General features: G+C 44.4%; 1 protein-coding gene across 2 annotated transcripts in view; it reads left to right on the top strand.

Annotated features, from left to right (window-relative positions):
* Supt6h (SPT6 homolog, histone chaperone and transcription elongation factor) overlaps positions 1–23,517 on the top strand; it is a 39,503-nt gene that overhangs the window by 3,072 nt on the left and 12,914 nt on the right. Inside the window, exons 2-27 of one of the 2 annotated variants that reach the window (XM_057773671.1) lie at positions 5,716–5,799; positions 6,080–6,216; positions 6,922–7,080; positions 7,175–7,248; positions 7,538–7,730; positions 7,883–7,967; positions 8,723–8,996; positions 9,693–9,794; positions 10,428–10,544; positions 10,898–10,987; positions 11,171–11,313; positions 12,881–13,029; positions 13,154–13,252; positions 13,613–13,742; positions 13,828–13,978; positions 14,092–14,246; positions 14,414–14,609; positions 15,272–15,411; positions 15,517–15,634; positions 17,067–17,143; positions 17,375–17,510; positions 17,807–17,944; positions 18,016–18,183; positions 19,490–19,617; positions 20,660–20,867; positions 21,503–21,650. In XM_057773671.1, the coding sequence (XP_057629654.1) occupies positions 6,108–6,216; positions 6,922–7,080; positions 7,175–7,248; positions 7,538–7,730; positions 7,883–7,967; positions 8,723–8,996; positions 9,693–9,794; positions 10,428–10,544; positions 10,898–10,987; positions 11,171–11,313; positions 12,881–13,029; positions 13,154–13,252; positions 13,613–13,742; positions 13,828–13,978; positions 14,092–14,246; positions 14,414–14,609; positions 15,272–15,411; positions 15,517–15,634; positions 17,067–17,143; positions 17,375–17,510; positions 17,807–17,944; positions 18,016–18,183; positions 19,490–19,617; positions 20,660–20,867; positions 21,503–21,650 (3,487 nt within the window). In that variant the 5' untranslated portion in view covers positions 5,716–5,799; positions 6,080–6,107. The remainder of the gene's footprint in view (positions 1–5,715; positions 5,800–6,079; positions 6,217–6,921; positions 7,081–7,174; positions 7,249–7,537; positions 7,731–7,882; positions 7,968–8,722; positions 8,997–9,692; positions 9,795–10,427; positions 10,545–10,897; positions 10,988–11,170; positions 11,314–12,880; positions 13,030–13,153; positions 13,253–13,612; positions 13,743–13,827; positions 13,979–14,091; positions 14,247–14,413; positions 14,610–15,271; positions 15,412–15,516; positions 15,635–17,066; positions 17,144–17,374; positions 17,511–17,806; positions 17,945–18,015; positions 18,184–19,489; positions 19,618–20,659; positions 20,868–21,502; positions 21,651–23,517) is intronic. The other variant, XM_057773670.1, reaches the window with a different exon arrangement.

Raw genomic sequence — 23,517 nt, 5'->3', positions numbered from 1 at the left:
AATTCTTGTATCAGTGTGAGTAGATCTAGGATAGCTTTGTGGATTCAGTTCTTCTGCTAGTTTTTTAGTTTTTCCTTTTTTACGTTAGTTTTGGAATCTAATTCAGGTCATGGGCTTGAATGGCAGGCACTTTCACCTGCTGAACCATATAACCAGCCCCCAGCCTATATTTTAAACATCTTAATTTCTTATAATTAGATTGTGTGTGTGTAGTTTTTTGAGACAGGGTTTCTCTGTGGCTTTGGAGCCTGTCCTGGAACTAGCTCTGTAGACCAGGCTGGTCTCGAACTCACAGAGATCCGCCTGCCTTTGCCTCCTGAGTGCTGGGATTAAAGGCGTGCGCCACCACCGCCCGGCCAGACCATGTTCTTATGTCCTCACTTAGAGTCCCTTTTTATGAAGTACTCTGTGACTTCTGTTACCATATTGTTCTCATCACTAATTACAGGATTTTGTTTCATTTCTCTTTTCTGGTTTCGGATATTTAGCCAGAGCCTTGTGCATGGTAAGGAAAGGTTCTGTCCACCATTGAGATATACCCACCCTCATTCATGTTTTGTCATAACATAATTTATGAAAATTATGAACTCTACCCAGGAAGAAGCATATTTTATTCTGTTTTACCTACCAAGACCCAGAACAGAGCTTGACCCTAAACAAACAAAATCTAAATGTTAATTGGAGCGTTAGAACAAAAGGAGTTAACAAGCCAGATCTCTTCTGCCAGGTCTCCTCTTAATTGCCTCCTACAAGTTCTTGTTAGAAAGGAGAAACTGCCAAGGGCCTCTCCTGTGGCCATCTGATCCCAGCCCTGTTCCTCTTCCTGAGAATGCCATGGTAACTACTACCCTCTCCCTCTGAGTCACATCTTACTCGGCAGCTGGCTTCTGCCTGGAGAGCCCTCCCTCCACCACTCTACTCCTCTTCAAGGCCTATTCCAGGTGCAAATTTAACTATAGTCTTGAATGTGGGGAAAATTTGAGGAATGTGAGTACTAAATGCAAAAATCAAAACTACAGTCAGCTTATCTTATTAAATCGTGTATTAATGATGTTGATATACACAGAATATATCTTTATGTCTGGAGTCACTGTTGCTTGGCATCTTCAGCCTGCAGTGCTGATGCAGTACTATTCAAAATCTAGCTGTAGAAAGTCATGACTGCTTCTGGCATATCTCTTAAATGGAAGGCTTATTGCTGAGCTAGATTAGGAACATTAGAGTGTGTTTTATCTCTAACCTAGCTTGGGAGTTGGGAGGGAAAGGAGACAGTTGTCTTCCCAAGCTGATTGTAAGGGGAACCCCAGCTGCCTCCCGGGACCAAGAATAAGCTGTTATCTCAGATGGGTTGTCTATTTCTCTCTGTTAAATAGAACAGGGACATCTGTCTGTAAGAGCTAGCTTGAAGATGTTGATCGTTTAAAAGACTGAATTCATGGTATAATGACCTAATTAAAGTAAACTGTGTGCAGTTTACTATTTTTAATGTCTCAGTTCAAGGCTTGGGGGGAGCCCTGTTAAAATTATCAGGCATGGGCTGGAGAGATGGCTCAGTGGTTAAGAGCAGCCTGCTCTTCCAAAGGTCCCGAGTTCAATTCCCAGCAACCACATAGTGGTTCACAACCATCTGTAATGGGGTCTGGCCTGCAGGCATACACACAGACTGACTATTGCATACATAATAAATAATTATTTAAAAAACATTATCAGGCATAATGGCTCTTTCTTTTAATCACAGCACTCAGGAAACTGAGGTAGGGAGATTGTTGTGAATCCTAAGAGTTAACTTTCAGGTCACACAGCCTAGAGTAAAGCCCTGCCTCAAAACACCAAGTATAGGAGTGGTGTTCTAACTCTCTCTTGCTTCTGTCCAGGTTGTTTTTCTTTTTCTTGAGATGTGGTCTCACTGTGTTGTCCTGCCCTGGAACTCTGTATATAAACCAGGCTGTCCTCTACCTTCTACATACTGGGCTTAAAGGCATGAGCCATTACGTCTAGCCTAGAACTACAAATTTAATTGGCAGAATTTTTTTTTTTTTTTTTTTTTTTTTGGTTTTTGGAGACAGGGTTTCTCTGTGGCTTTGGAGTCTGTCCTGGAACTAGCTCTGTAGACCAGGCTGGTCTCCAACTCACACAGATCCGCCTGCCTCTGCCTCCCGAGTGCTGGGATTAAAGGCGTGCACCACCATCGCCCGGCAATTGGCAGAATTTTTAAGATTCACTTGGCATTACTTTAGCTAAAAGACCTTAAGGATGCAGATGTCAGAAAAGGGAAAGAGGGGCATCCACCCAATCCCACTGTATAGTCATTTGTTGTCATAGTTTTTATTAGTGCTTCAACTGGGTACAATCTCTGTCTACCAGAAACTTTTTTTTTGAGACAGGGTTTCTCTGTTTAGTCCTGGCTGTCCTGGAACTCACTCTGTAGATTAGACTGACCTCAAACTCACAGAGATCCGTGTGCCTCTGCCTCCCAAGTCCTGGGATTAACGGTGTGCAACGCTGCCTCCCTCCACCCCACTAACTCTTACAACTTAACCCATAATTCTTATCTGTGGTTAGCCACGTGGCTTGGTCCCTTTTCTCAGTAAGGCATTCTCATCTCGCAGTCTGATTTGTGACTGCCTCTCTGCCTTTTCCCTTCTCCTGCCACTTCCTGAAAGCTAGAATTAATAAGCTTCTGCTGTCACAACTGGCTTTGCGGTGCTGGAGATTGAACCTAGGGCTTTATGTGTACCAGGCAAGCAATGCACCTACTGAACCGCATCCTCTGCCTCTGTGTGTGTTCTTTAATGTTCTACTCAAGGCTCAGTTATGGAGTTTTTGGGTTCTCCTGCCAGGCTTTAGCTGTGTTGGAAAACAGGAATGTAGAAGATGAAGTTATTAGTTGGTACAGAATTATAGAATGCTAAGTAAAATGAGACCCAGATTGAAACCTAGCTGTCAGGGCTGGAGAGAGAGGTCTGAGGATAAAAAGCATTTGTTGCTCTTGTAGAGTACCCCAGGTCCCCAGCACCTGCCTAAGGTTTAACAACTGAGTAACTCCAGATTCAAAGGATCTGATGCCCTGTTTGGGCCTCCTTGAGCATTACATGTATGTGGTACACATACGCACCCAGGAAAAACACTAATAACACATACAAATTTTTTAAAAAACTATTTTTCCTGTGCATTGCTGTTTTGCTTGCATGGATGTCTGTGTGAGAGGGTCAGGTCCCCTGGAACTGAATTTACAGACAGTTGTGAGATGCAGTATTGGTGCTGGGCGCTGGGAATTGAACCTGGGTCTTCTGAAAGAAAAGCCAGTGCTCTTAACTGATTAGCCTTCTCTCCAGCCCCAAAACAAAGTATTTTTTTTTAAAAAAAAAAAAAGAAACCCAACCAGGCGATGGTGGCGCATGCCTTTAATCCCAGCACTCGGGAGGCAGAGGCAGGCGGATCTCTGTGAGTTCCAGACCAGCCTGGTCTACAGAGCTAGTTCCAGGACAGGCTCCAAAGCCACAGAGAAACCCTGTCTCGAAAAACCAAAGAAAAAAAAAGAAGAAGAAGAAAGAAAAAAAAGAAACCCAGTTAACATTTGAAACTACATTCTTAGCTTGTTGTGATGGTACACACCTGTAATTTGAATACCTGGGAGGTAGAGGCAGGAGGATCTAAAGTTCAGACTCATCCTTAGCTACGTGGCAAATTTTAGGCCACTCTGACCATACTGAGTCATTGTCTCTAAAACAAAAAAGAAACTGTTGACTCTTTTGGTTTTTGAGACAGGACTTCGCTGCATTGCCCTAGCTGTCCTGGAACTAACTCACTTTGTAGACCAGGCTGGCCTGAACTCAGATCCACCTGCCTCTGCCTCTCAAGAGTGCAGCAATTAAAGGTATGTCACCACCAACCTGGTAATTCTTCTTTATTTTATGTATTATGGGGTAGAGGACAACTCTTGCAGATCTGGATAGCTTTAACTGTCAGCTTAGAGTCATCTGAGGGTAGTGAGCCTCAGTTGGGAATTGCCCAGATCAGATTGGCGTATGGGTATGTCTGTGGGATTGTCCTGATTGTTAATTGATATAAGAGTTCGTAGCCCACTATGGGCAGTACCATTGCTAGGCAAGTGGTCCTGAGCCATATAAGAAAGTGTAAGCAAGCCAACGAGAAAGCAGCATTCTTGTGTCTTGCCTGTAAAGTGAGTACCTTAGTCAGAAGTGATGCTGTGTGTTGTAGCCAGCAAGCCTCCCTTCAAATTCCTGCCTTTACTTCCCTCAGTGATGGACTGGGACCTGGAATTGTAAGGTGAATAAACTCCTCCTCTGGATTGCTTTTGGTCAGTGTTTTATCACAGCACCAGAAATAAAACAAGGAGGTAAATGATACAAATGGATCCATCATGGTTCTGATGTTTCTGAACAGGCTCTTTTTCAGCCAAATTCTTCAAACCAGCAGTCATACAAGTAGGCATAAGTTCTCATAGTGTTGTTTAATCTATTAAAAAGGGATTTTTCTTTTTTAAAAATAATCTTATTGTTTTTATTTTATATATATATGTATGGATGTTTTGATTACATGTATGTCTGTGCACCATTTATATGCCTGCTGCCCAAGGAGTTCTAAAGAGGATATTGGATCCTCTGGAACTGGTGTCACAGATGGTTGTGAGCAACTATGCGGGTGCTGGGAATCAAACCTGATTCCTCTGGAAGAGCAGCCAGTGCTCTTAACCCACTGAGCCACACCCTATTCTTCTCCTCACCTCCTTTTTGAGGGACAGGGTCTTACTGTGTATTCCCTGGCTTCTGGAACTCACTATTTAGACTAAACTGGCCTCATTTCCCAGAGATCCACCTCTTGCCTCTGCATCATGGGATTAAAGCCCTGTGCTACCATGCATGGCCGGAATTTTTCTTGACTCTGCTCGAGTGTGGATGAGAGCACCGTATGTAAAGTCTTGGCAATTACTGTTTCTTTTTTTTTTTTTTTTTTTTTTTTTTGGTTTTTCGAGACAGGGTTTCTCTGTGGTTTTTGGGAGCCTATCCTGGAACTAGCTCTTGTAGACCAGGCTGGTCTCGAACTCACAGAGATTCGCCTGCCTCTGCCTCCCGAGTGCTGGGATTAAAGGCGTGCGCCACCACCGCCCGGCGCAATTACTGTTTCTTAAACTTCTTGTGAGCAAGTCATAATCTCACTCTACCATCATAGCCTCACCTGCATAATAATCCTCTTCATTTGCCCAATTCTTCCTGGAAATTTGTGAAGATTAAGAGAAATGATAAAACCAAATGTGGTGGTTAGTTCCTATAATCCAGCACTGGACAGGCAGAAACAGGAATATTGCTGTGAATTAAAGGCCAACCTTGGCTACAGAGTGAAATGAAACCCTTTCTCAATAAATTGAGTGAGAACGAGAAAAATGATTCTGGTGTAAGTCTTGTATGATAGCCATTTCTTAAAATACACACAAGAGGCCAGGCAGTGGTGGTGCACACCTTTAATACCAACACTTGGGAGGCAGAGGCTTGCAGACCTCTGTGAGTTCAAGGCCATCCTGGTCTACAGAGCTGGTTCCAGGACAGGTTCTAAAGCTACAGAGAAACCCTGTCTTGAGAAACTTAAAAAAAAAAAAAAAAAAAATGCTCACGAGGAGCGACCCTTGGTAGAATGGGAGGTTTGGAGCCTTGTTTTTTGGTTTTGGGAATCAAACTCGGGCCTCTTTCATGCTAGGTGAGCCTTTACCATTGAGTTACACTCCCAAGCTGAGCTTCCTGATTCTTCCTAAGGAGAAATGCTGGAGTAAACAGAGCCATGGTAGGTAGTTACAAGGATTCTGTGAAGAGGTTTAAGAGCCCTGTTTAAAATTGTGTCTTTTGTTTGTTTGTTATGGGACAGGGTCTTAACTATGTAGCTCTGGCTATTCTAGAACTCATGCTATAGATCAGGCTGGCCTCAAACTCACAAAGATCTGCCTGCTTCTGCCCCAAGTGCTGAGATTAATAAAGGTGTGTACCACTACACCTGGCTCATGTGTCTTATTTTTGTTCACCACCCTCCCCACACACACACATACAAACTTCCTTTCTTTCTGTAGTTTTCAAGGAGACTGGGAAGGAGCAGCAATGTCTGATTTTGTAGAAAGTGAGGCCGAAGAGTCAGAGGAAGAATACAATGATGAAGGCGAGGTGGTACCTAGAGTCACCAAGAAGTTTGTGGAAGAGGAGGATGATGGTAAGGAGGCCCCAGCCTCAACCTTCTCCCCACTATTCCTAAGCTTTGGATAGTTGGATTCTTGCTGATAAAAGGCTCAGGCTGAGCACAGGTCTCACACATGAGGTACCAGCTTGAGAACGTTGAGTCATTCTTAGAAATGAATAGTGCATCACTCTGCTGTATCCCAGGCACAACAGTTCGAACTAGCTAGGTAAAAATAAGATGCAGTTACTGTTTATGCTAGTTTGAGTTTACATTAGTGTATGGGACAGACAGTAAACTGATAGAGAAATCTCTGTAATGCTTCCCACTTTTATTCCCGTGAACGTTTTTGTACCCTATTTTTAAGCTTTAAGGTCATCAAGAGAGTAGAATTATGAAGTAACTTTAAAGGGGGAACAGGAGGTATAACTTTCAGCAAAAGAATAAAAGAAGGAATGTGGCTGCTGAGTTTGTCCTTTGAGGAAAACAGGTAACTGGAAGCTGTAAAGCATCTACTAATGTGAGGAGGCAAGGTAATTGGGAAGATCATCTTTCCTAAAGACAGCTGGTAAATGTGGGGAAGAAACCTTCCAAGTCCTGCTCTGTGCCATTACATGGGACAGAGAATAGACATGCCACCTAGTCACTAGGTTCAGGGGACGTGGATAATTGAAAGTAAGTGGGTAGTCTGCCTTTCACCCTCTAATCCCAATCTCCATGTCTCAACCCACATGTTTTCAGATGAGGAGGAGGAAGAAGAGAATCTAGATGATCAAGATGAGCAAGGCAACCTTAAAGGCTTTATCAATGATGACGATGATGAAGAAGAAGGGGAGGAAGATGAGGGCAGCGACTCTGCTGATTCAGAGGATGATGTTGGCCACAAGAAGAGAAAACGCAGTTAGTAGCATGTCCCGGTATCAGCTGAGGCAGGGGTGGAAGTTGCAGTGGAGAAGAGCCTCCCCTCACCATGGGTACACTTTGTTCTCTTTAGCTTTTGATGATCGTCTGGAAGATGATGATTTTGACCTCATTGAGGAGAATTTGGGTGTTAAAGTCAAGCGAGGAGTAAGTACTTTCTTTATCCTTTTTCCTGAATAGTTTGGGGTCATCAGAGAAGAGAAAGGTACCCAGCAGCATAATGCTGTAGGTCCCAGATCTGAAGTCTAATAGAAAAAGATTTGTCAGTTTGCAGGACGGGCCTTGGGGCTGCATAAACATCACTCAACGTGTTCTTTCCCATCTCACTTGACAAAAGTAATTGTGGTGGGAATATAGAAGTGAGCCTGGATAACAGGTATCCTTATTAGACACCTACATGACCCATCTTAATAAAGCATATTTTTCTCAACACTAGCAAAAATACCGACGTGTCAAAAAAATGTCTGATGATGAAGATGATGATGAAGAGGAATATGGCAAAGAGGAACATGAAAAGGAGGCTATTGCAGGGGAAATCTTCCAGGATGAGGAAGGGGAAGAAGGACAAGAGGCTGTAGAGGCCCCCATGGCTCCTCCAGAGGAAGAGGAGGAGGAGGATGAAGAGTCAGGTACGTGAAGATGCTAGACAGGGAAGCCAACATTGGGTGGATGTTGACATTTCCTGTTCCTTAATAGGGAGGTCCTTTAAGGCACCTCCCTAATTTCCCTGGCAGGAACCAGGCTTATCCAGTGATTGAGCATTAACTTTTTCCTTCTCCAGATATTGACGATTTCATTGTGGATGATGATGGCCAGCCTCTGAAAAAACCCAAATGGCGAAAAAAGCTTCCTGGATATACGGATGCGTAAGTGTATCTGCCACGGTGTGGTAATAAAGACATTGAATGGGCATGTGATCAGGAAGTCTAGAGGCTTCTGCCAAAATTAAGATGTCCCAAACTCACATCCATTTTTGTTCTGTGCCTCAATCACACCTCTACTAGACAGTGGTTTCCAACTGCTCCTTCAGTCACTGAGTGCTCTCAAACATGTGAAAGATTAGGCTGAAGCCAGGCATGGTAGCGCAGGCCTTTAATCCCAGGATTTAGGAGGCAGAAGTAGGTAGATCTCTATGAGTTCAAGGCCAGCCTGGTCTATAGAGCTAGGATAGCTAGGGTTGTCACACAGTGAAACCCTGTCTCAAAAAAAAAAAAAAAAAAAAAAAATTAGACTAGAGTTCCACATGGGCATTCATCCAGGATCCCTGATGTGCCCAGTATATTCACGTATAGATGACCTTCTAACCTGCAGCAAAGTATAGTAGTTTGAAAGGTTTTGTTCTAAGGGAATGCTATAGCAACTTGGCAGAAGATGGTTTGCCAAGCAGAATAAGGACCCATCTGACTGTGATATTTGGCTCTTATTCCTGGCAGGTGCCAAAGATAAACTTTTTATCCTCTGATAATGGTTTGCCTTGAAACTTCCAGGCACATATTTATTCCACATTGAATATGGTTTTCCAAGTGGCTTTTCTCTTTGCTCCTTTAGTCCTGTGGCATGCAGAGGTTGTGGGGAGGGCTGCATTTCTCCTCCCTCTCAATCCCCTTATTCTCACACACAGAGCCCTGCAGGAAGCTCAGGAGATCTTCGGGGTGGACTTTGACTATGACGAGTTTGAGAAATACAATGAATACGATGAGGAGCTGGAGGAAGACTATGAGTATGAGGATGACGAGGCTGAAGGGGAAATCCGGGTGCGCCCCAAGAAAACCACCAAGAAGCGTGTGAGCCGCAGGAGCATCTTTGAGATGTATGAACCAAGTGAACTGGAGAGCAGCCACCTCACAGACCAGGACAATGAAATCCGAGCCACTGACCTGCCTGAGAGGTTCCAGGTAGGAAATCACAATGAGTAGTATCCATTGGACTTTGAAACCCATCTGAGTCAGGTCCAGGGAGTCTATTTATTCTGGCAGTATTGAGTGCTGTTGTTGATTGTTCTTTTACTTTTTATTTTGAAACTGAGTCTCACTAACTTAGGCTGGCCTTTGGTTGATTCTGTAGCCCAAGCATGTCTTAAACCTCAGCCTCCTGGGTAGCTATGATTACAGGACTGACATTGAAATGGTGGCTTTTTTGATCTTTTTTTTTTCTTTTTGTTTTTGCTTTTGTTATTTTTATTGTTTTGTTTGTTTTTGAGACAGGTTTTCATGTAGCTCATAGTGGCCTCAGTAAGTAGTCAAGAGTAACCTTAAATTTCTGATCCTCTTGCCTTCGTCTTTTTTGTTGGGGAGTCTGGGACAATGTTTCTCTGTATGAACCTACCTGGTTGTCTTGGCACTTGCTCTATAGACCAAGCTGGCCTTGAACTCAGAGATCTGCCTGCCTCTGCCTCCCAAGAGCTGGGCTTAAAGGCATGCGACACCACTGCCCGGCTGGCATGGTATTCTCAACAGATCTGGAAAATGCCCATTTTATGTCAGGTGACACTAGAAGTATGTACCTGAGGATCACATGCTTCTGTTCAGAACTGTTATGTTTTTCCTGAGCAGGACACAGAATAAAGATGTGTCACCCTCTTTCCCCTACAGCTCCGCTCCATTCCTGTCAAGGCAGCTGAAGATGATGAGCTAGAAGAAGAAGCTGACTGGATCTACAGAAATGCCTTTGCCACACCAACCATTTCTTTACAGGTACTCAGAAGTTTAGATTTGAGAGGCTAGAAAGCTGGCTGGATAGTTAGAAGCATTGCTGCCCTTGCAGAGACCACAGATTTGGTTCCCAGCACCCACATATGATTCACAACTGCCTGTACCTGGAGTTCTATGGTTCCTACTCTCTCTTCTGACCTCTGTGGGCACCAGGTACTCACATGGCACACATATACATGTAGGCAAAACATTCATACACATAAAGTAAATGTTAAAAGTTCTGATATGAACCAGAGGTCAGTTGAGGAAAATGAGAAGCTATTCCCTATGTGCTGCTTCTGTATGCCTGGGAAAGATATGTATATATGTGTATTAAGAAAAATACTAAGCAAGCATTGGTGGTGCACACTTTTAATCCCATAATCCCAACACTTGAGAGGTAGGCAGAGGCAGGCAGATATCCGTGACTTCAAGTCCAGCTTGGTCTACAAAGCTTGAGTTTCAGGATAGTCAAGACTACACAGTAAAATCCTGCTCTAAAAACTGAGAGAGAGGAAGATAAAAAAGCAAAGAAAAATTTTAGATTTCATCAGAAAATGCTCTCATGTTTTGAAGCTCCTGTTTGGCTAAGACAGGAAGTAACGCGTCTTCTTTTGTTTTTGCTTCTTACTATAGGAAAGCTGTGATTACCTAGACCGTGGGCAGCCAACTAGTAGCTTCAGTCGCAAAGGACCCAGCACGATTCAGAAGATCAAAGAGGCCCTGGGCTTCATGCGGAATCAGCATTTTGAGGTTGCTCCTTGAGCTCTAGTAGCCCAGTGGTTAGAAATTCATTACAATTCGGAGGGTGAGGCAAGAGGTAGCTACAATCAAGTGGTAAACCCCCTTCCTCATCCTTAGAAGTCTCTTAAACTCAAGAGTGCTGTGACTAGCAAGAGGTACTAGTAACCAAGGGGACAAGATAGCCTGTCTGTAATGTTACCTACTCCACTGGGGAGAACATTGCACTACATAGCCAGTTGGAAAGATCATTCTTGTAATTGTGAATTTTATGGCGCTATTAGACTAGGAAATTATTATCTTCTAGCAGAGGAAATGTTTGCAGATCTTTCTTCTGCTTGACAGCAGCATCCTTGCTACCGTAGGTGCCTTTTATTGCCTTCTACCGAAAGGAGTATGTGGAACCTGAATTACATATCAATGACCTATGGAGAGTGTGGCAGTGGGATGAAAAGGTAACATGGACAAAAGGCCACATGGAGTTGAGAACTGGGTGGAGAAAAACCAGTATCAGGGTGCTACAGCTCTGACCTCCAGGACTGCCAACTTCCCTGGTTTGTGCGTCTGCTAAAGGGAACAGCGGACTTGGGTTGCCAGGGCTTAGTTCCAGTCCTCACTCCTGCCTTCCTCTGTCCTAGTGGACTCAGCTGAGAATCCGAAAAGAGAACCTAACACGGCTGTTTGAGAAGATGCAGGCTTATCAGTATGAGCAAATCTCTGCTGATCCTGACAAACCTCTTGCTGATGGCATCCGGGCTTTGGATACTACTGACATGGAGAGGTAGGACATGCAGGGCTTGTTCCAGGGAACCACCTAACTGAAGGCAGGTCCCCAGGAGCACTGTTTCTTTGCGGAATTTGCAGCATGGGGTCCCAGCCCTTAGAACCCAAATTGTCAATACAATCAAAAAACAAATTCTATCCTAGAACTGACTAGGCTGACCTCGAACTCAGAGATTAAGCTGCCTCGCCTCCCAAGTGTTGGGACTGGAGGTGTGTACCACCACACCCAGCTAAAAGTGAGCATGCTAGCTGAGTGGTGGTCCACTTCTGTAAGCCAAGTGGAAGGTAGAACTGAGAAGGTCATGAGTTAAGAGTTAGCTTGAACTATATAAAATCCCATGGGGAGCAGTGGAATAAGCTGACAGATTCTCATTTTGGATTTCCATATTAGTATATAAAAAACAGATTTATTTACCAAAAATTAAGTTGTTAAACAGGAATTTAAATTAGGTATGTTGGCCCACACCTATAATCCCAGTTCTTGAGAGGATTTTGAGGCAGGAGGGTAGTGTTCAAAGTTGGGCAACATAATGTCTGTCTCCAAAAAAGACGAGGGACGGGGGGTGAGGGGACGGACACAAGACAAGAGAAGTAACAGGCAATCCAGTAGCAAGTGCCTACACCTTTGCAGCCTTTGTATTAGGTATACATATTTGGTAATGTGTGCATTTATTCCGTGTTGATAATGCTACATAAGAAACAGTTTGTAATCTGAAAGTAATTTGGGAGCCTGAATAATGTGGTATTGGAGGCTAACAGATGCTTTTGGTGGATAGCATTTATACTGAGAAGTAGTTTCAAAGACTTTGAACTTCACTAAACATGCGTTGCCTGTTCTGCCTCTTCCTTATACTGTTTGTTTGTTTAAGATAGTGCCTTACTGTGCAGCTCAGACTGGCTTCAGACTCTAGGTTTCTCTAGTGGCGAGATCACAGGTGTGGCCTTTATTCTCCACTAATCGTTTCTGTTTGGCATTTTTCCTATATTTGTGTATATACTGTTACAGGATCTCCTATAGAACAGTCTGGCCTTAGACTCCTGATATTCCCACCTCTCAAGTTCTGGGACATCACACCTACTTTACTTGTTTGTTTTTGAAGCAGATGTGGCGGGATGTCCCAAGCTGTCTCAGACTTGTGGCAGGCCTCTTGCTTCAGTCTCCAAATATTACAGCCATGCACTGCCACTCCCAGCAACATACATTCCTTTAAGATATCCTGGTTGGGGGGCTGGAGAGATGGCTCAGCGTTTAAGAGCATTGCCTGCTCTTCCAAAGGTCCTGAGTTCAATTCCCAGCAACCACATGGTGGCTCACAACCATCTGTAATGAAATCTGGTGCCCTCTTCTGGCCTACAGACATACACACAGACAGAATATTGTATACATAATAAATAAATAAATATTTAAAAAAAAAAGATATCCTGGTTGTGCTGAAACTGTAGTCTGGGACTGTTCTGTGACTTTATTTGCTTATCTTTACTTGATCTTGCTTCCTGGGAATTAGAAGTATTATAGCAAAGCTTGCTCCCAATAAGTAATAGGATCTTGCATCTTTCCCCTTTAGGCTCAAAGATGTACAGTCAATGGATGAACTGAAAGATGTCTACAATCATTTCTTACTGTACTATGGTCGTGACATCCCCAAGATGCAGAATGCTGCCAAGGCTAGCCGTAAGAAACTGAAGCGCATAAAGGAGGATGGAGATGAGGAAGGTGAGTGTCGAGAAAGAAGATGCCAGTCTCCATGGCTAGGTTGGGTGCCATTTGGACATCTTCACATCTCAGGTCCTTGAAACTGATTAGAAACAAGAGCTTATTGCCCTCATTTTGTTCCCAGGTGAAGGTGAAGAGGCTGAAGATGAGGAACAGAGGGGACCAGAGCTCAAGCAGGCCTCCCGCCGAGACATGTACACTATCTGCCAGAGTGCAGGACTGGGTAAAACCACCTTTTGTCACATAGGCATTTCAGCTTTGAATAAGGAAACATTTCCAGTAATGCCCTAGTGGATAGGAACAGGAAAGAATATATTAGTCACTCATCTAAGAATAAACTGTAGAGTCTCCATAAACACTACCCCAACCAACCATCTTTCTATTCCCTACCTCTATGATTATCCAGTGTCTCTTAAATTTCCTAAGTAATTAGAAGTCTCCCAGATAATTAAAGTCAGGTTGTATTTGTTGTTCTTTGATGGCCTCTCTTTAAACTCTGATGCCCAAACAGCTGCTGTAGCCTCTAACAGCTGGGCGATCTGCCAGGCTGCTGCCTCACCTTGCACTCCTCTGTTTGCTGTAGATGGCCTGGCCAAAAAGTTTGGCCTCACACCTGAGCAGTTTGGGGAGAACCTCCGTGACAGCTACCAGCGACATGAGACAGAACAGTTTCCTGCAGAGCCCTTGGAGCTGGCCAAAGATTACGTTTGCAGGTGGGCATAAAGCCGACGGCCAGAAGGAAGGGTGACCTGATGGCAGGGACACCCTCATCCTGCAGCTGCACTGTTGTCCCCACAGCCAGTTCCCTACACCAGAAGCTGTGCTTGAAGGCGCCCGATACATGGTTGCACTACAGATTGCCCGGGAGCCCCTTGTCAGACAGGTGCTGAGGCAAACCTTCCAGGAGAGAGCCAAGCTAAACATAACCCCAACCAAGAAAGGTAGAAAGGTAAGTTGGGGCTGTTGTTCTAGGTGTGGCCGCACTCTAGACTCCTTCTGCAGTCTTTTCTCCCAGGGCCAAGCCCTGCCTACCTGCTAATGATTCCTTCTCCCTGTGTTCAGGATGTGGATGAGGCCCACTACGCTTATTCTTTTAAGTACTTAAAGAACAAGCCTGTTAAAGAGCTAAGAGATGACCAGTTCCTCAAGATAGGTCTGGCTGAGGATGAAGGACTGCTCACCATTGACATCAGCATAGATATGAAGGGAGTAGAAGGGTAAGGGTAAATACAACTTACTCCTGGGATGAAGGGGGCTGGAGGAGGGAAGGCAGCCCTCAGGAGCATAAGCTACCGTTTCTGAGTAAACGAACCTCACACACTTCATGGATGTGTGAGGGTCATGTTTTCTCCACCACACACCAGAGCTTTGTGCCCTTCCTCAGGTATGGCAACGACCAAACATATTTCGAGGAGATCAAGCAGTTTTACTACCGGGATGAGTTCAGCCACCAAGTACAAGAATGGAACAGGCAGCGCACCATGGCCATTGAACGAGCTTTGCAGCAGTTCCTGTATGTGCAGATGGCCAAAGAACTCAAGAACAAGCTGCTAGCAGAGGCCAGAGAAAGTGTTGTAAAGGTGAGGCCTGCAAGCCACTGCCTTACTCCCTCTGGGGGTGGGCTCAGACATTTAACCTAAGGACGTTACCACACAGCCCTAGCCCTAAACTCCAATTTTTCATTATTATATTTATTAATTACAAGTGTGGGTATGTGCATGAACGTGTGTGATCAGAGGATATCTTTTGGAAGTTGATTCTGCCTCTCTTCTGTGTAGGTCCCATGGATTAAATTCAGGTTGGCAGCAGGTGCTTTACCTGCTGAGCCATTTCTCTGGTCCTACTGTTTTTTTTTTTAAGACAAAGTCTCTGTAGCCGAAGCTGACCTTGTGGTCCTTCTGATGCTTATGCCACCACACCCCAGCTTTCATTGTCTTTAGTTGAACTGAGAATGAAGATAGCCCAGAGTTGTCTATAGCTGGAGAAAGAATGGGGACATGTAGAGCGTAAGGCGAGAAAGAGTCAAAACAGGACAGAGGGCTTGTGCCCAGGTTTGCTCCAGGCCTCTTCCCTCTTCACTCATCTAAATGTCTCTCATTTATGTTGCTGCCATTTCCAGAATGCAATTAAAGTTTTGTGTTGTAGACCTGTCAGGTGACTAGGAGCATGTACTTCATGAACACACCCCCTTACACATTTGAAGGCCCTGGTGACCATAGTGCCGGCTGTGTCTCTACTTTAGGCTTGTAGCCGAAAGCTCTACAACTGGTTGAGGGTGGCGCCCTACAGACCAGATCAGCAGGTGGAAGAAGATGACGACTTTATGGATGAGAACCAGGGGAAGGGCATTCGAGTCCTAGGCATCGCTTTCTCCTCTGCCAGGTACCTACCTACCTTGCGCTATCACCTGTCTTTCACAGTTTCTTCTTCCCACTTGTGGTTCATCTTGCTAACTGTTGCATTCTTCTTTCTGTGTCTGGCTGGCAGAGATCACCCTGTGTTCTGTGCCTTAGTCAATGGTGAGGGAGAAGTGACTGATTTCCTCCGCCTGCCCCATTTCACCAAGAGGCGAACTGCATGGAGAGAAGAAGAGCGGGAAAAGAAAGTAGGTCTCTAGAATAGGTCACAAGTGTTTACTCAGTGCACTCTGTACTTCAGTGAGTTCAAGTGTTGTGGTCTAAGCAAAACAACAAAACTTCACATAAATAAGTCGGGTTCATCACATCTTTTCTTTTTCTCTCTCCCTTTTTTGGTTTTTCAAGACCGGGTTTCTTTGTAGCTTTGGAGCCTGTGCTAAAATAAAACTCACTTTGTAGACCAGGCTGGCCTTGAACTCACATAGATCCACTTTCCTCTGCCTCTCCAGTGATGGGGTTAAAGGCATGCACCACCATTCCTGGCAAGTTTTTTAAATAACAAAAACAAAGCCGGGCGGTGGTGGCGCACGCCTTTAATCCCAGCACTTGGGAGGCAGAGGTAGGTGGATCTCTGTGAGTTCGAGACCAGCCTGGTCTACAAGAGCTAGTTCCAGGACAGGCTCCAAAGCCACAGAGAAACCCTGTCTCGAAAAACCAAAAAAAAAATAAATAAATAAATAAATAACAAAAACATTAATTTAAATAAACAACACTCTACTGATACAATATACAAATATACAAAACAATACATATATAGTACAACACAGATACAGCACTCTGCTGATACATTATACAAATATACAAAATAATACATATATAGTACCACACAGATATAGCACTCTACTGGCAGTCTATTCCCCATCTTAATATTTAAAAATCGTCTCACCTTTGGGAGACAGTCTCACTTGTGGGCAGTAGATGACACTCTTCACTGGGTGTGGTTTGCTTCTGGCATCCATCAGTACCTAGGCCTTATCTACTTCTGGATCTGCAGTGGTTGCTTCTGTTCTTAGCAACATCTAGGTCAGACTGTTCCATGACTGGGAGCCACTGGGGCATTATTCCAGCTTTTTCCCTGCTTCTTCCCTTCATCACCTCTTTTTCTAAAGAAAGAGGAATTTGAATGCTTTTTTGTTTGATTGTTTTTTGTTTTAAGACAGGGTTTCTCTGTAGCTTTGGAGCCTGTCCTGGAAACAAGCTCTTTTTTTTTTTTTAATTTATTTATTTATTATTTATTTATTTATTTATTTATTTATTTATTTATTTATTTATTATTTATACAATATTCTGTCTGTGTGTGTTTGCAGACCAGAAGAGGGCAGCAGACCTTGTTACAGATGGTTGTGAGCCACCATGTGGTTGCTGGGAATTGAACTCATGATCTTTGAAAGAGCAGGCAATGCTCTTAACCACTGAGCCATCTCTCCAGCCCCCTGGAAACAAGCTCTTGTAGACCAGGCTGGCCTCAAACTCACAGAGATCTGCCTGCCTCTGCTTCCTGAGTGATGGGATTCAAGACATGCTACCATACCCAGAAAAATAATCTTAAAAAGAAAATCTCATCTTGCTTGAAATCTTCCATGCTTGGAGCTCTTCAGCTATAATTTTCTTTTAATCCAGGCTCAAGATATTGAAACCCTAAAGAAGTTTCTTGTGAATAAGAAGCCTCATGTGGTCACTGTTGCAGGAGAGAACAGGTAGGGGCATGAGGCTATGGACAGGCCAGGTGTAAAGCTCTGACCCAAAGTCACCCATCTCTCATTGCTTAGTCTGGCTTTGTTTCTGGGTGTAATGTTGATATTTCAGGAGTCTCTTTAGAGACGTGGTTCCTCTTTGCTTTGAAGTTCTTTCTTCCCCACACCACCTCAGTCAAGAGTACCCATTCCTAAGGAAATAGATCCATTAACCAATACTCCTCATCCTTTCAGGGATGCCCAGATGTTGATTGAGGATGTAAAGCGCATAGTGCATGAGCTGGACCAAGGCCAACAGCTTTCTTCTATTGGGGTGGAGCTAGTTGACAACGAGTTGGCCATTCTGTATATGAACAGCAAGAAATCAGAGGTAATGCTAATTCCCCTGTCATCGTGGCTTGCTCTGGCAACTGCTTTGAACCCCAGAGAGATTAACTAGGAAATACAGGTTGTCAGGGTTAGGGCTATACCTGTTAGTTTATCCATTCAGAGACTTTCTGGGCTACTATAATTCAGATTGACAGCTCCAGAGTTTAAAGTGGTCCTTGGAAAACAAAGGCCCCAAAAGGGATTTTTAAAAAGTGGCTCAAGCCAGAATGGTTTAGAGTTCTTCTTACCTTGTCACTGTGGACACCCTAAGGTTCTGTGACCTTCCTTTGGTTCTAGGCAGAGTTCCGGGATTATCCACCAGTTCTGAGACAAGCCGTCTCTCTAGCCCGGCGCATCCAAGACCCTCTGATAGAATTTGCCCAGGTGTGCAGCTCTGATGAAGACATCCTGTGTCTCAAGTTTCATCCCTTGCAGGTGAGTAGGATGGGCAGGTAGGCCAAGTGGGTCAGAAGGCACAGTAACCTTACTTGCTGCTGTATTGGTAGGAGCATGTTGTGAAAGAGGAGCTGCTCAACGCCTTGTACTGTGAATTCATCAACCGGGTCAATGAGGTTGGTGTTGATGTCAACCGCGCCATCGCCCATCCTTACAGCCAGGCCTTGATCCAGTATGTCTGTGGCCTGGGACCTCGAAAAGGAACCCACCTGCTGAAGGTAGGCTTGGATTGATAAGAAAATATCATTTCATTGAGTGTGAAGAGCTTTGCCAATGTGATTGACAGATTAGGGAGGTAAAGCAAGTTATTGAGAACTACCAACCTCAGGCCTAGTAGCCAAGCCCTTAATCCTCTCTACTGTGCTTTGGTGGCCATAGCCATGATGGAAGCAAGAGAAACCAGAACAGCAGTTTCTCCTCCCAGTGCAAACAGAAAAGAACCTCAGAGAGCTTCAACAGCGTTCATAACACTGTTTTCCTAACATGAATGTTGCTCTCTTTGTTTCTGTACACTTTGAAGCCATACACAGTCACATGTCATTGTCTTTTGGGTTGGATTTTCCTTTTCGTTTTTAAGATTTTTTTGGACGGTTGGCACACAACTTTAATCCCAGCATTCAGGAGGCAGAGGCAGGTGGATCTCTGAGTTCAAAGCCAGCCTGGTCTACAAAGCAAGATCCAGAACAGCTAGGGCTGTTACATAGAGAAACCCTGTCTAGATACCCCCCCCCAAAATGTTATGTATACAGTGTTCTGCCTACATACCAGAAGAGGGTATCAGATCAAATTATAGATGGTTGTGAGCCAGCGTATGGGTGTTGGGAATTGAACTCAGGACCTCTAGAAGAACAGCCAGTGTCTTAACCTCTAAGCCATCTTTCCAGCTCCAGCTCTAGTCTGGTTTGTTTTGTTTTTCTTTTTTCTTTTTTTTTTCTTCAGGACAGGGTTTCCCCTAGCTGGCCTCAAACTCAGAGATTCCACCTGCCTCCCAAAAACTGGGATTAAAGATGTGTGTCACCACTACCTGGCCTTGGATTTTATTTTTATTCATTTATTTATTTTTGAGGCCATTTCCTTTAGCATTCAGTGGCCTCAAGCTTAATTTGTAGGTGAGGTTGACCTTGAACTCCTTATGATCCTTCTGCCTCAATCTAACATTACATGTGTGTGCCACCGTGCCCAGCTATACATAGTCTGATAGGTAAGTTGTATCTCAATAAAGGCATTATTAAGTGGTAACTTGGTGGTGTCCCAGATACTATATTTGACAGAGGTCGAGCCATAGAAAATTTTTTTTTCCCGAGACAGGGTTTCTCTGTAGTTTTTTGGTTCCTGTCCTGGAACTAGCTCTTGTAGACCAGGCTAGCCTAGAATTCACAGAGATTCGCCTGCCTCTGCCTCCCAGGTGCTGGGATTAAAGGCGTGTGCCACTACCGCCTGGCCGAGCCATAGAAATTTAACAGAAAACAGTCTAGGGATGCAGGCCCTCTTACTGCCCTGCTCACTTCTAGCCCTCTTCCCTAGATCTTGAAACAGAACAATACCCGTCTCGAGAGCCGAACTCAACTGGTTACCATGTGTCACATGGGTCCCAAAGTCTTCATGAATTGTGCTGGCTTCCTCAAGATCGACACTGCCTCTCTGGGGGACAGGTGATACCCTCTGCTTAGATAGGCCAGCAGCAATTACTTGGGCGTTGATTTGGGGCATCAGGAAATTAGGCCTTTGAAAGGTTCTCAGACCAATTAAATTAGGAAATGTTTTAAAGAAAAGGTAAGAAGTCGCCCCTGACCTATGGAAGAGATCAGTTGTAAGGCTTTTTCCTGTGAGAGGGAGACACAGAAACACCAGTGTTGTCTTTAAAAGAGAAAGCATAAGATTGTGCTCAGGCTTTGTTCCAGCCAGGTGAAGTGGGGAACAGAAAGGGGCTATGGGAAAAGAGCATGGGTGTGAAGAGGCTCAGGACGGGGAGAGAGATGTGTTCTGTTTTAGGATGGTGGTACTGAGACTTCATTATTGACCTCTTCCTCTCCAGAAGTTATCAACTCAGTCTTTGGAGGATCTTTTCCACGGGCACATAGCTCCTCATTCAGTAATGGAAGTCAGTGGGGAAATAGGCTTCAAGTTCTAAACCTTCATTTTCCACTCAGCTTTGCTGTAACACTCCACGAATAACATAGGCCCATGTGAGTGCACGGGCAAGATCAGCCTGGGAAGGCTTTATGGGGGAAAACAGCTGCCAGCAAATTCTCAGAGGTTTTTTTCCCCCCTTCTTGTTTTATATTATAACTCTTAAGTTTACTATATAAAATTCAACAGAAAGAACTATTATACAGAAAGTGGAAGTCCCCCATAATTCCACCCCCCAGAGAAAATTACCATAACAATTTTTATGTATACTACAATTTCCTAAATTTTATTTTTGCTATGCATTTACTAACTACTCATTTACTTCAAAAGTGAGATCACATGGTTCATAGTGTTTTGCAGTGCATTTTTCACATATCAGTATATCATGGCCATCTCCCCATATCAGCAAACATAAATTTCCTTCATTCTTTTTAATGGCTATGTAGTATTCCATCATATGGAGTACCCTGGTTTACCCAGCCAGTTCTGCATTGGTGAACATTTGGGTTGTTAATTAATTGAAATTTGTGGTTTTATATCTTGCTGTTTCTTCCCTTCCTCCAGCACTGACTCATACATTGAAGTCCTTGATGGCTCCCGAGTGCACCCTGAGACATACGAATGGGCCAGGAAGATGGCAGTGGACGCCTTGGAATATGACGAGTCTGCAGAGGACGCCAATCCTGCAGGAGCCCTTGAGGAAATCTTGGAAAACCCAGAGCGACTAAAGGATCTAGACCTTGATGCCTTTGCAGAAGAACTAGAGAGACAGGTAAGCAGCTATGAGTCCTGGCAGGCAAGAACTCTTCTCAAGCAGCTGTGTGGGGAGGAACTTGGGCAGCAGATGTTCAAGAGAAACCCTGATACTATGGTGTTGAAGCCTTGACCTTTTCCTCTCCCTGCCCGTGCTGTACTAGGTTTGTTGAAGGAAACTTTCAGACACTTATAGTGAGCCAGGAAAGAGTCGGGTACCATGACCTTAAAGTGAGGGCAGGGCAGAGGGAGGGCGGATGTGTACTGTGCTTGCCCTTGAGGCCTTATTCTAAATCCTTCCCAAGAGCAGAGCTTTACACTGCCTCCTTTATTCATGGGGCTCCTGAAGCATACAGTGTCCTAAGGGCAACCTTGAAATCGCCTCTATTGAGATAGGAACAGTAGCACACACCTGTAATAAATAATCCCAGCTATTCAGGAGGTTGAAGCAGGACGATCATACATTCAAGGGCTACTTGGACAACATAGATACCAATGAGGGAGAAGGTGAGAGAAAGAAGTGAGAATTTCCTTCAGTAAATGTTGACAGTAAAGAAAAGCATGGTCAGGTACAAACTGTATACCTCCTGTCACTAAAATTCCCAGTGAGTCAGGTTGGGGGCTGCGAGGCTTCCTAATGGACGTCTTCCCCAGGGCTATGGTGACAAGCACATCACACTGTATGATATCCGAGCAGAGCTCAGTTGTCGGTATAAGGACCTCAGGACAGCCTACCGCTCTCCTAACACAGAGGAGATCTTCAATATGTTAACCAAAGAGACTCCGGAGACCTTCTACATTGGTGAGTTATGAGTCTGTATTTATACTTAGAGAATGCTGTTGGGGAACTCAGGCATTTACCACATGCACATAAACTAAAAATGATTTCAGTAGAAGAAGACAGTTTTGCAGGGTATGGTGGCACACACCTTTTTTTTTTTTTTTTTTCCAAGACAAGGTTTCTCCGTAACTTTTTGGTTCCTGTCCTGGAACTAGCCCTTGTAGACCAGGCTGGCCTCGAACTCACAGAGATCTGCCTGCCTCTGCCTCCCGAGTGCTGGGATTAAAGGCGTGCACCACCACCGCCCGGCAGTGGCACACACCTTTAATCCTCCCAGAGGCAGCCTGGTCTGCAGAACAAGTTCCAGAACACCTAGGGATACACATAGAAACCCTGTCTCGAAAAACAAACAGAAAAAAATTTGTATGTCAGGTGAGGAAGACCAAGAAAGAGATCTGTTATCCTGGTTGCTTTCCTGGTGCTGTGATAAAGCACTGACCAAAAGCAGCTTTTTTTTTTTTTTTTTTTTTTTGGTTTTTCGAGACAGGGTTTCTCTGTGGTTTTGGAGCCTGTCCTGGAACTAGCTCTTGTAGACCAGGCTGGTCTCGAACTCACAGAGATCCGCCTGCCTCTGCCTCCCAAGTGCTGGGATTAAAGGCGTGCGCCACCACCGCCCGGCCAAAAGCAGCTTTTGAGGAGGAAAGCGCTTATTACATCTTCCAGGTTAGAGTCCATCATTGAGGGAAGGAAGCCAGGACAGAAGCTTGAGACAGGGATTGAAGCAGACACCAGGGAGCAATGCTGCTTGCTTTTACTGGCTAGCTGTCAGGCTCGTGTTCAACTGCCTTTCTTCATCCAGCACTACTTGCCTAGGAATGGCGCTGTCCATGGTAGGCTAGGCCCTCCCCTTTCAGTTAGCAGTCAAAAAAATGTCCCCAATGACATGTCCATAGGCCAACCTGATAGAGTAATTCCTCAGTTGATGTCTCCTCTTCTTAGGTGACTCTACTTTTTGTGAAATTGACAAAATTAACCAGTATAGCTCTTAGGAAATAATGCAAGGCCTAGACTGGAAGTCAAAATTGAGGTCAAGATCAAGTTAGACTTCTGTCCGCACCTGTTGGCGCAGACCCATCACCTCTCCTACTTGGGAGGGTAAAGCAGGAGGACTGTAAATTTGGGGACAGCCAAAGCTACAGAGTGAATTCACAGGAACTTGGTGAGAAGGATCTCACAGTGAAAGGTAAAAGGCAGGTGTAACTCCCTGTTGTAGCATTTCTCTAGTATTTTCAAGGCCCTGAGTTCAATCTCCAACACCACCAAAGTACAAATAAAGTTCTGTCTCTATCTTGCTTTGAGGTCTTTCTTGGAGTTGTCTTTCAGGCTTCATTTCTCTGACACTAATGTAGGGAAGGTCTCTACCCTCCAGGATGAGATGCTGTGAGATGTGTTATGTCAGCAAGGGTTAGTGGGAAGGAGGCAGCTCTCTAGTCTCATTTTTTTGTTGTTGTTGTTTTCTTTTCTTTTTCAAGATAGGGTTTCTTTTTCTTTTTCTTTTTTTTTCTTTTTTTTTTTTTTTTTTTTTTTTTCTTTTTTTTGGCTGTTTCGAGACAGGGTTCAGGGTTTCTCTGTGGTTTTGGAGCCTGTCCTGGAACTAGCTCTTGTAGACCAGGCTGGTCTCGAACTCACAGAGTTCCGCCTGCCTCTGCCTCCCAAGTGCTGGGATTAAAGAAGGTGTGCGCCACCACCGCCCGGCTCAAGATAAGGTTTCTCTCCGTAGCTTTGGGGCCTGTCCTGGAACTTTCTCTATAGACCACATTGGCCTCGAACTCCCAGAGATGTGCCTGTCTCTGCCTCCCGAGTGCTGGGATTAAAATGTGCACTACCA

The sequence above is a fragment of the Chionomys nivalis genome, chromosome 7 (genome assembly GCF_950005125.1).
Source record: "Chionomys nivalis chromosome 7, mChiNiv1.1, whole genome shotgun sequence".
Classification (NCBI taxonomy): domain Eukaryota; kingdom Metazoa; phylum Chordata; class Mammalia; order Rodentia; family Cricetidae; genus Chionomys; species Chionomys nivalis.
This window is presented reverse-complemented; position numbering and strand designations above follow the sequence as displayed.